Consider the following 12500-nt stretch of genomic DNA (forward strand, 5'->3'; position numbering starts at 1 on the left):
ACTGTTCTTGTGAGCGTTCCCTGCTGAGCCTGTGTGCTGTTCCGGGTGAAGTGCCTCCCTATTCCCTGTTTAATACTGCTTACAATGATGCTCACCGCCTGTGTGTGTGTGTGTGTGTGTGTGTGTGTGTGTGTGTGTGTGTGTGTGTGTGTGTGTGTGTGTGTGTGTGTGTGTGTGTGTGTGTGTGTGCGTGCGTGCGTGTCCACCTGTTTATGTGTGTGTGTGTGCGCTTGTACATGCGTGTGTGTGTGTGTGTCTGTGTGTGTAGGAGTACATGACTGAGCTACAGGTGTTGCTGCGCTCGGTGTCTGAGGCGGATTTCAAGCTCAACTCCCCTGAATACTGGCCCGCCGTGTTCTACAACCTGCCCCAGCAACACACCTGCATCAAGGTCTCTATTCCCTGTCTCATACTATGTTACAACCTACCCTAGCATCACGGTCTCTATCCCCTGTTTAATACAACGTTGCAACCTACCCTAGCATCACGGTCTCTATTCCCTGTTTAAAACCATTGACAGTCAATCATGTCTTTGTGTGTGTGTCTCTTTGCATGCATGTGTGTGTGTTAGTATTTGTGTTTCTGTGTGTGCGTGTGTGTCATCGCCGTAAAAAGATGAGAGAAGCAAAGTGAAAGAAGCAAACTATAATCAACATGTCTCCTCACTCTGCATCACGGGGCTTTTGTTTTGAAAGTTCCCATTTAGTGTGTCTCCTCGCCCTCCCCACTCAGAGCTTGTTAGATTGGCCAGAGCTCTCTTGATAGAGCTTTCAAACCTAATCACTTCAAATCATTTATTCGGGTCGGGGCATTAGCCTAATTCGTTTTTTGTGTAAACAGTTTGTTTGGAAACACAGCAGAGCTGTTAGTCATGGTTTTAATGGAGTTCTCATTAGTTGTTTTGAAGTTATTATAATTTCACCTGCATATTGTCTTCTGTTTTGTCTAATCTACATCGCTTAAGTTTTTGGTCATAAGTGTCTTTGTTGTACTAGGCTACCATTACATACTCTGCATAGATGTAGTTTTTTTTTTATAAACAACACAAACAAACATTTTACCCAAGCACTAAACTCAAACATCAGTGATAGCCCCACCTCAAATTAATGTTACTGTGTTTGTGGTTTCTCATTTGGGACTAGACTACAGGGACTACGGATGTAAATTTGCTTATAGCTAACTCTGGTACTGCTCGTGAACAATGTATTGTTTCCTGTCAAAAAAAAAAAGATAAATCGGTGCCGGGTGATTATTTAGACCAATCAGAAACTGCAAACGGTGTGGTTCCTGTGGCTGGTTTTCTGTTGGATTTTCAAACACTTTTTTGCAAAGAATTCGTCTGAATCCTCTTCTACCCTCTCGATCCAAACCTTGAACCCTTCCCCGTCCAGGAGGCGAAGGTCAGCATCGACCAGCTAGTAGCCCCGGTGGACGAGGCCCTGGGCAGGAGGGACGAGATGGTGTCGGGGGCCCGCCCTCTGGAGGCCCAGAAGATCCACGACACGGCCCTGCTCCTCAAGACCAACTGGGACAAACTCAACAAGCTGCACCAGGATAGGCTGAGGTGAGACCAGCACTCAACAAGCTGCCCCAGGATAGGCTGAGGTGAGACTAGCACTCAACAAGCTGCCCCAGGATAGGCTGAGGTGAGACCAGCACTCAACAAGCTGCACCAGGATAGGCTGAGGGGAGACTAGCACTCAACAAGCTTTACTGGGATTGGCTCAGGTAAAGAATAGAAATGTATCTGTTAATATGGCTTATGTAGCGTGTGTGTGTGTGTTTTTACTTGCGTGTGCGTGTGTGTATGTGTGCTTGTTTGCGTTTGCCCGTGTGTGCGTGTGCATGTGCCCGTGTGTGTGTGTGTGTGTGTGTGTGTGTGCCCGTGTGTGTGTGTGTGTGTGTGTGTGTGTGTGTGTGTGTGTGTGTGTGTGTGTGTGTGTGTGTGCGTGCCCGTGTGTGTGTGTGCGTGGCTCCAGGCGATGGGAGGAGTCCAACACAAAGTGGCTGAAGTTCTCGGCGGAGCAGAAGGCGTTGGAGGCGTGGCTAGAGGAGGCGGAGAACACGCTGAACCTGGCCGAGGGCAGCCCCGACACACACCGCCAGCACCTGCGGGTACCCCGCACGCACACACACACACACACACACACACACACACACACACACACACACACACACACACACACACACACACACACACACACACACACACACACAGACACACTCACACGCGCACACACACACGATTATAACTGAGTGGATAAAAAAAAGCACCCAGCAACATAAACACACACACACACACACACACACACACACACACACACACACACACACACACACACACACACACACACACACACGCGCACGCAAACACACAAAGTACACACTCGATAGCCAAAACAAACACAGAAATCATCTGAGTCAGTGCTCTCGTTCCTAAGCAACCGTCCGTCCGTCTGTCTCTCCGCGTGCCCCTCCACCCAGGACCTGACGGAGGCGGTGCCGGCGAAGGAGGTGGCCCTGGGCCGGGTGACGTCGGCGGGGAAGGAGGTGGCTCAGCTCAGCACGCCGGACGACGCCGGCCGCCTGCTGCTGGCCCTCAAGAGCCTCCACACCCGCTGGGCCAGCGCCCTGGGACGACTGGAGCAGCACCGCAGACGGTGGGGGGACGGGACGGTGGGGGGGGGGGGGGGGGGGGGCTGTGGGTCTGTGGGTGGGTGGGCGGTTGAGGGTTGGTGGGGGAGTGGGTGTCTGTGGGTGGGGGTGAGAGTCTCTGTCGTTGGGATGGGGTGGGGTTGAGGGTGGGTGAGGGTGTCAGTGGCTGGGGGTGAGGGTCTCTGTCGTTGGGGTGGGGGTGAGGGTAGGTGAGGGTGTCTGTGGGTGGGTGGCTGGGGGGTGAGGGTGTCTGTGGGTGGGTGGGTGAGTGGTGGTCATGCAGCTAGCGTACCGCTTACTCTAAGGCCCTGTCCAGCGGAAGTCACATGGCTTTTCGTGAGACATCCATCAAAAGGGAGGTTGGGGGTGGGACATAGCCTTAAGAAAAAAAAATGGGGGAGGGTTTGTGGCTTCGGCGAGAGGGGTACAGTTTCGATAGATCCGACAAAAAACCAAAGGTAGCTGTCAATCACTGTGCTGTGAGTAGCAGAATTGATTGAAGTCTGGTCTAGTGGAGTCCAATGTGTTATATTGTAGTCTAGTCTAGTCTAATGTAATCCAAGATAGTCTAGTCTAGTCTAATATAAATGAAGGTAGATTAGTCTATTCTAGTCTAATGTCACCTAAGGTAGTCTAGTCTAGTCCGATGTGATCTAATGTAGTGTAGTCGAGTCTTATGTAATCTGATGTAGTCTGGTTGAGTTTGATGTAATCTTAGGTAGTCTAATCTAGTCCCATGTGATGTAACATAGTCTAGTCGAGTCTAATGTCATCTAAAGTAGTCTGGTCCAGTGTACCCTGAACCAGTCTGATCTAACCCCCCCTCCCTGACTGTGGCCCTCCAGGTCCTCAGAGGCCCGTAGTGCGGCGGCCACCCTGGAGGAGGACCTGGGCTCCATGCAGGCCTGGCTGGACCAGGCCGACGGGGTGCTGGCCATCCCCATACACCCTGCCGAGCCCCAGCACATCAGGGACACCCTGGTCAAGGTCCAGGTACGACCAGGGGTTTCAACGCCCAGACCGGAGGGTCTGGGGTCGAGCCAAGCGATGTTCGCGTTCTACACTACCGTTCAGAAGTTTTGGGGTCGAACAGACATTTCGTGATTTCCATGAACACTCACACTTTATTTTTTTCAGTTCTCAGCTGAGCTCACATAATTGCACAAGGGTATTCTAATCATCAATCAGCCTTTAACAATGTCTAGACTATATTTTCTCATTCATTTCATTTTATCTTCATTGTAGAAAGCTGTGTTTTTCTTTGAAAAATGAGGACGTTTCTAAGTGACCCCAAACTTTTAAATGGTAGTATACCTGTTTGGGCTCGAGGAGCAAGAAACCCCCCCCCCCACCCACTGCCAGCTCCTTAATGACATGTGTCTGGATGCACCGTGTGCCTCTTTAGATCCAAAAGCTTTCCTAAAGGACTAGACAGTGTCAGAGTCAGACAGCAATACATTCTTCTTTCAATCGTCTGCCAAATGCCGTAAACGTGTGTGTGTGTGTGTGTGTCTGTGTGTGTGTGTGTGTGTGTGTGTGTCTCTGCGTGTGTGTGTTTGTGTGTGTTTTCCAGGCGCGCGTGGACGAGATCCCCGGTAGGGCGTTGGCGGTGGAGGACCTGAACCAGAGGCTGAAGCAGAACCAGGTCCCCGCGGAGAAACACGCCGACATCAGGGTCATCAACTCCCGCTTCGCCCAGGTCCGTACCGCCGCACCCTGCCGTGTGCCTCCGCTCCACAGAGCTCCTACCATGGGTCCATGATGACCTCCTCCCCGAAGGCTCACTTGTGGTTCCATGTCGCGACGCTTCGACGCAGTCGTGAACCTGTTTGGGTTCTGCGTCGGGTTTTAGTGAGCGGACCAATCACAGCCCTCGCTGCTGCGTCGCTAGGTTAACATTCTTGGCAGGCGCCCTTGCAGTTGACTCAAGGAGGGTCCGCAAGGACGTCATGCGCCCGTGAACCCCCTTGCGTTACGTCGACTTGGAACCATAACTAAGCCTTCAGTCACATGGGTCCGCATTAGACGCTTTGAATGAAAGTATCTTACAAGGTGAGTGAGTGGTAAATAGATGGCATTGAGAGGCATTTTTACAACAGCGATTTACTCTATTCAAAATATGTGAGCTAGAAATTTGAAGATTCAACTCGCCCATCCTCGGGTCGATCCATCCAGGGAATGTTGATCGCTACAATTTTTTATTCTTGACTACAGGGCACAAGGGCTTCACAGACTGACAAACACTGACAAACATAACCCTCTAAAGGGCAAGGAAAAACTTGTTTTAATAGCAAGGGAGAAACCTTGAAGAAGTTGTAGTCGCTGTAGGTAAAGTTCCAGAGGTTCAAAGAGAGCAGAAAAGAGCGGTAGAGAGCAAGAGGTTGAAACGAACAGCACAAAAAAACCTCCTCCATCCCTATGGTACTCCAACATTGACAAGAGTTGCATTTCCCGCACCTGTGATTGACAGGCAAGATGGATTACCGGAACCAATAACGGAAGAGATGCCCTGATTGGTCAGAAATTAATTGGGAGCGGTCTAAAGACTAAATTGGTACAGAAGCAGGCAAAGACAACTAGGAACAGATATTCTCAAAGTGTATTTCAATTACTAAAAGGTGTGCCATTGTAAGCAAATTACACATCAAATAATGTCTCCAAAAATCCTACCTACAGCACCTGTTTCTCGTCCGCGTGGTTAATAAAGTTGTGGTGGTGTGGACCCCACCTCTGTGTGCTGTAGGTGTCCAGGGATCTGCCTGAGTGGCAGCTGGAGATGGAGGGCCTGCTGAGGGACCTGGAGCGGCTCCAGGGCCAGCTGGCGGACCTCTCTGCCTGGGCAGCACGCGCCCGCACCCGCCTGGAGAGCAGCCCGGAGGAGCTGGAGCCCAAGGTGGACACACACATACGGAGACACACACACACACACACACATATTTTGCACACACACACACACACACACACACACACACACACGCACGTGCACACGCACGCACTCACAATCACATGGGTATTTTTAGATAAGTTCACACATGTATACACACACATGTATAAATTGAGGTATATATAATAAACACATGCATGCCTACACACACACACACACACACAAACACGCACACACACACATACACACATATCTATAAATGTGTATATTCAGACATATGTATGTCATATACTAACACAAACACACACACGCTCTTGCATACACACGTACACACACACACACACCGTTGTGCATGAAAACCCACATACACAGTCAGACGTTGGCACCACATGTAGTCACACACAAACACGCATTGTCGGATGTTTTATAATCAAAGTGGACGAGCTGGCTGAGTCACTGACGTGAGCGCTATGACTCACAGCTGGTGGAGGAGGTGCAGGCCAAGGAGCCAGAGGTGGAGTCATTGTTGGACCGGGCCAATCAGCTCTACAAGGACAACCCTCCCAGCCAATCAGACAAGGTCAGGGTCACCCACGGCCTGATGTCATCCAATCCTAAAGCATTGTGTGTGCGTGTGTGTGCGTGTGGGTGTGTGTGTGCGTGCGTGCGTGCGTGCGAGGTCTATGCTGAAGGCTGATGGAAAGAATTCAATTCTGTAATATATGGGAGCGATATATGTATAGGGAGTGATAGTTGACCCCTTATTACAATATATGGGAGTGATGTATGTGTAATATATGTGTTAAATATGTGTTTATCTCATATTATTTTGAATTATTACGGTTAAACAATTTGGACCCTGTGGGTGCGTTTGTGCGTGTGTGTGTGTGTGCAGGAGAAGCATGCCCAGCTGACTGAGGACTGGTCAGTGATACTGGAGCTGATGAGACAGCACAGAGAACGGATGGCTCTACTGGCGGCCAGGAAATCCCGTAAGACCCGTCTGTCTGCCTCCGTGTCTAGCTGTCTGTGCGGCTTCTCCAGATGCATCATGGGAAGGCGGTATTTCTTTTATGAGTATAACATTTATATAATTGTATGATTTTGTGTGTGTCTGTGTGCAATTTGCTTGTCTGCGTGTGCATATGTGTGTGTGTGCGTGTGTGTACATGTGCGTGCGTGCGTGCGTGTGTGCGTGTGCGTGCGTTTGTGCGCCTGTGCGTGTGTGTGTCTGTGTGCTATTTGCTTGTCTGCCTGTGCGTGTGCGTGGGTGTGTGTGCATATGTGTGTGCATATGTGTGTGTACGTGTGCGTGTGTGTACGTGTGCGTGCGTGTGCGTGTGTTTGTGCGCCTGTGTGTGTGTGCGTGTGTGTGTGCATGTCGTACGTACGTGTGCGTGACCTTTCAGAACAAACCCTACTAGGAAGTGGCCAAGCGGAGTCGGCTGCGTTGGCCCAGTTCCACAAGTCCTGGGCCGAGCTCACTGATTGGCTGAGCATGCTGGACAACATGGTGCAAAACAAGCGGGTGGTGGTGGCTGACCTGGATGACATCAACAGCAACATCCAAGGGCTCAAGGTCAGAGTTCAGAGGTCACAGACCCCTTGAAATGCAGGCGGAAACCACAACCCCTAAAACACAGGTCGGCCTGTCTCTCATGTAAACACGGTAACCAGGTGTTGCCATGGTTAATTCAAGTCCATAATTATGTAATAGCATTATGGGCTTGAATCCAAAGGTCGGGTTTTCAACTCAGGGTCAGGTAGGCCAGTATTGAACCCACTTTCGGCCTGCTGAGGACACCTCTTTCATAAAAGATCTCAGATCTAAAAGAGAAGAAGTTGAATTACAGACAAAATGTCCACAGCTTGGTATTTTGAAATAGAAAGTTTCCTGAACAGCACGTCAACATACTCAGCGTCTTATTTAGTATCGATATTAACAAAACCATAATAGGTCTACAACTGTTGATCCAAAAGGTATCGTCAAATGCTACGATTGGTGTTATCACGCCTGTCAAACGGTCGAGGTAAACTGTAACCGTGAGTGAACCATAACCCGGTCACCTTTTTGTTCATGTTAACACAATAATGAGGGTTGTCATCCCTAAAAATTAAAAAACACCATGACCTGCTTACTCTGCCCAACCGGGTTTCTCTGTCCATGTAAACGTTCTCAACAACAGTTGGCAGTTTGATAGTTGTATCACGTTGAATGTCGTTTCTCAGGCTTCCCTTCAGGAGATGGAGCAGCGCCGCCCCCTGCTGGAGAAGCAGGTCACTGCAGCCCAGAACCTGAAGAACAAGACCAGCAACCAGGAGACCCGCAACGCCATCACTGATCGCAGTGGGTCACACACACAAACACACAGGCGCGCGCACACACACACACGCGCACAAGCTCACCCACACACACACGCACACGCACGCACACGCACACGCACACACACACACACACACACACACACACACACACACACACACACACACACACACACACACGCGCGCGCGCGCACACAGACTAAACACAGGCATTACAAGTTGGAGATATGATTTTAATCTAGGATACAACAAGTATAAGCACTTAATCAGGGATTTAGTAAAAAAACAGTGAATTATAACTGACGTTCTCCTTCGTATCCATGGCTACTTGTGGATCCTGTTTGTGGTGCTGTTGTCCTTTTCCTCCTTATGAATGAATGGAGTCATTTATATCATTAGGTTATATTTTCATTATGTTTTATTTTTTATTTATAATGGAGTTATTTATACCATTATAGTATTATATTCATTCATTGATTTGTGTTTATCAATTGACTTATATTTCTATTCATTTTGCCATTCAATCATTCCTTCATTCACCCACTCAATGGTTTTGTTTCTTCATTGTAGTCGAGCGTCTTCAGGCCCACTGGGAGGACTCCCAGACCAAGCTCTCTGATAGGACGGCGCAGCTTCACAACATGCTGAAGGACTCCACCGATTGGCTGGAGTCCAGGAGGAAGGTGGAGCCTCTGATCAAGGAGGCCAATGAGAGGATGGATGCCATGACGGAGATCACGTACACGGTGGAGGCACTGAAGAAGCAGAACAACGAACTCAAGGTCGGTCACGTGGGAACACACACACACACACGCACACATGCTCACACATACACGCACGTACATAGACACCAACACACATATGCACATACTTGATCACACACACATACAGACAAATGAGTGCACACTCACAACAAACACACTCGTACAAGCACACACACTCAAACATACAAAGTACACACTCGGATAGCCAAACAAACACAGATGGCAAGACAATCACATCAAATCTATCTAGATTATCGTAATTTCATTACAACAGATCTTGGCTTAAAATACTGGGATGAAAATGAAAAATACTTTTTCAGTATCAAATGATGTCTGTCAACGACTACATCATAAATCTATGTCTTTGCAGTGTTTAATATCAGTGTTGTACTTCCTATTGAAAATCCCTTTCCTCTCTTTCTCTCTCACGTTTCACGTGTCTCCATATTTCTCTCCCTCTCTCCATCTATTTCTGTTTCCTTTCTTCCTCCCTCCCTCTTTCCCTCTTTCCCTCCCCCTCCCCTCCTCCCACTCTCTCCATGTATCCCTCCCCCTTCTCCCTCCCTCTCTCTATCTATCTTTCTCCCTCTCTCCCAACTTCTCTTCCACCCTCCCTCTCTCCCTCTCTCTCCCTCCTCCCCCTCCCTCCATCTATCTCTCCCACTCTCTCATCTATCTCCCTCCCTCTTTCCCTCCCCCTCTCCCCCTCTCCATCTCTCCATGTATCTCTCTCCCTCTCTCCCTCCCCCACCTGTCCCTCCCCCTCTCTCCCCCTCTCTCTCTCTCTCCCTCTCTCCATCTATCGCTCTCCCTCCCTCTCTCCCTCCCCACCTCCCCCTCCCTCCATTCATCTCTCTCCCTTCCCTCCTCTCTATCTATCTCTCTCCCTCTCTCCCCCCCCCCAATTGTCCCTCCCTCTCTCCATCCATCTCTCTCCCTCTCTCCCTCCCATCCTCCCCATCCCTCCCTCTATCTCTCCCTCTTTTCCTCCCCTCCCCTCCTCTCTCCCTCCTCCCCCCCCCCCCCCCCCCCCCCCCCCCCCCCTCCCCACCCGGTCCAGGGTCTGGCTAAGGACCTGTCGGCGTGGTGGGGGCAGGTGGAGCAGTGTAACTCGCAGGCAGACGGTCTGCTGAGGCAGTACTCCGCCGACGACACTCACCTGGTCCGACACCTGCACGACACCATCAACGGCAGCTGGACCCACGTCAGCAAGAGGTGAGCGACCACCGGACGCGAGCGGACGCGCACACACACAAACACACACACACACTCACACATATGCACACACACACTCACACACACACAGGCACGCGCAAGCTCACTCAAGCAAACACAGGAACTGGAACCGAGGATATTTATATATATATATATATATATTTATATTATATACGCACACACTGTGTATGCAGACATAAACACAGATGTTGCTAGTGTCATGGCGCACCTGAAGAGCTACAATACCACAAAATACGGACGCTAGTTACAATGAAGTGAAACAATATATATGCGTTTAAAAATATATATCTATATAAACAAAAGTCTGTCTGTTGGATCCATATAGCGAGTTTTTGAGTTGAGACACACATACCTTGATTCCTACAATTTATCTTTTTTTGCGATTTGGATGGACTTGCCGTTTCACCCTCCCCTACCTACGTTATAGTTCACGCATTACACATTACATCAGTCTCAAGCTTAGCATCGATGCTAGCGGTAGCGGCGTCCTCCACCCTCACCTCACCCCCCCCCCCTCCCCCCCCCCCCCCCCTGCAGGGTGTCTGAGCGCGAGGGGGCTCTGGAGGGAGCCCTGCGGCTGCTGCAGCAGTTCCACCTGGACCTGGAGAAGTTCCTCAACTGGCTGACGGAGGCCGAGACCACGTGCAACGTGTTGGTGGACGCCACCAGCCAGGAGCGGCTGCAGGAGCAGCCCCACGCCGCCAAGAACCTGCTGGCCCAGTGGAAGGTAGAGCCCGGGGGGGGGGGGGGGGCTGCTCGTCTTGGGGGGGGTCCACAAGGGTCCCGGGAGAGTCAGGGAGGGTCCGTGAGGGTCTGTAGGGGGTCCACAAGGGTAAGGGAGGGAACGTGAGGGTTAGTGAGGGTCCGGGAGGGTCTGGAAGGCCCAGGAGGGAGCCAAAGATCCTGAGGGTCCGTTGGGGTCCGTGAGGGTCCATGGGGATCACCGAGGGTCTTGGAGGATCCGTTAGGGTCTGATGCGGGCCCATGGGGGTCACCGAGGGTCTGGGAGTGTCCGTTAGGGTCTGTGGGGGCCCATGGGGGTCACCGAGGGTCTGGGAGGGTCCGCAAGTGTCTTGCTTTTTTCCGTGTGTCATTAGTGTTGGGCAATGGTGATGGCACCATGGTGGTTGAAGGATCTGTGGGTGGTGATGAGGGGTCTTTGAAAGGGGGGGGGGTTGATCTATGAGCGGTTGTGAAAGACTTATGGGCGGTGGTGGGGGGTCCTTTAGTGGTGGTTTTGATCGGAACTCTGGGTGGAAGGTGTGAAGGGGGGGGGGGGGGTAGCATAGGTGATGCTGGTTTGGGGGGGGCTATGGGTGGGGTCCATAGATGTGGGAGGTAGGGGGTTACATGGGGGCTATGGGGTTCCAATCTGGAATCCTGCAGTTCTTCTCTGTTACAGCAGCTTGTTTACTTTATCGACTTAGGCCGTGTTCACATCTAGCGTTTTTTTTAATCTGCCAGCGCTTGTTTTACATTACATTCCTATGGAGCAGAGCGTTTCTGGAAAAAGTCACGGCCGTTTTTTTAAACGCCTCTCCCAGCGTTTTTTTTCTGCCATACGGAGCGTTGAAAAAAGGTCAACTTTCAGGAAGAAAGCGGCCGACGTCAGGCGTCTTTTGGGCATCTGACCAATCACAAGCGGAACATTGACGCTTCGTCACGAAGGAAACTCCCAACTGTCAAAACAAGAAACAATGGCGGACAAATCACTCGGGGAAAGTGCCGGTGGAGCGATTAATAGTTGAAATTACAGAACATGTCGAGATCTACAACATGTCTAATGGGCTCTAGCCTGGATACGTAGTAGGCGAGTAACTTCGGGTCTAGAATGGGTTCGTTGCTAGGCGATAGAAAAAACGCTCTCGGCGCTTTTAGGGCAAAAAAAAACGCTGCCAGCTTTTATTTTTGTTGAAAAAACGGTCAGCTCAACTTTTCCCTATTACAAGAAACGCTAGATGTGAACACGGCCATAGGCGTTACCAAGGCAGTGTTTCCCTCAGAAAATGTAGTCAAGGTTTGACTAAGGTCAGTCTTAGTCAAGGTGGTCAAGGAGTAGGGGGGGGGGGGGGTGGTCTTCGTTTCTATTCCATGGCACGACCATTGTTGTGAACAGTATTAGTTAGTTAGTTAGGCCTTTAAGCTCCCTAGGGAACATAGGCCATCGATGAAGCCCCTCCATCCTCTTCGGTCTTGTGCCTTCCGGTCCAGTTGTTGCCATGTCAGCCCTTTCGTCTTCATCTCCTGCTCTGTGGTTTCTTCTCCAGGTGGCTCTAGGTCTTCCCCTCTTTCTCTTGCCTTGTGGGTTCCATGTTAGGGCCTGCTTTGTAATTGATTTGTTTTTTCTTCTGAGTGTGTGGCCTATCCATTTCCATTTTCTCTATTGGTCTCTATTGGTTCTTGTTCGGTGAGTTCCCAAAGGTTGGCATTTGAGATGGTGTTGGGCCAGTAGATTCCCAGGAGGCGTCGTAGACAGCGGTTGCTGAATGTCTGTAGTTTGTTGAGTATGTTGGTGGTTTTCTTCCAGGTTTCGGATCCGTAAAGTAGAGTGGATTTGACATTTGAGTTGAAGATTTTTAGTTTGGTCCTGAGTGACACGTTTTTTGTTTTCCAGATTTTATTTAAGATGTTAAATGTTG

General features: G+C 50.2%; 1 protein-coding gene across 5 annotated transcripts in view; it reads left to right on the forward strand.

The window, feature by feature from the left end:
* Window positions 1-268: 268 nt before the first annotated feature.
* LOC115542257 (dystrophin) overlaps window positions 269-12500 on the forward strand; it is a gene marked incomplete at its 5' end in the record, with an annotated part of 63869 nt that continues 51637 nt past the window's right edge. For all 5 annotated transcript variants that reach the window (XM_030354445.1, XM_030354442.1, XM_030354443.1 and 2 more), the window contains 14 exon segments: window positions 269-391; window positions 1392-1564; window positions 1980-2115; window positions 2485-2660; window positions 3501-3648; window positions 4229-4354; window positions 5399-5548; window positions 6021-6119; window positions 6435-6531; window positions 6949-7118; window positions 7769-7886; window positions 8432-8643; window positions 9686-9840; window positions 10399-10588. In XM_030354445.1, coding sequence (XP_030210305.1) covers window positions 269-391; window positions 1392-1564; window positions 1980-2115; window positions 2485-2660; window positions 3501-3648; window positions 4229-4354; window positions 5399-5548; window positions 6021-6119; window positions 6435-6531; window positions 6949-7118; window positions 7769-7886; window positions 8432-8643; window positions 9686-9840; window positions 10399-10588 — 2073 coding nt within the window.

This window comes from Gadus morhua, chromosome 4, assembly GCF_902167405.1.
Source record: "Gadus morhua chromosome 4, gadMor3.0, whole genome shotgun sequence".
In the NCBI taxonomy this organism is placed as follows: domain Eukaryota; kingdom Metazoa; phylum Chordata; class Actinopteri; order Gadiformes; family Gadidae; genus Gadus; species Gadus morhua.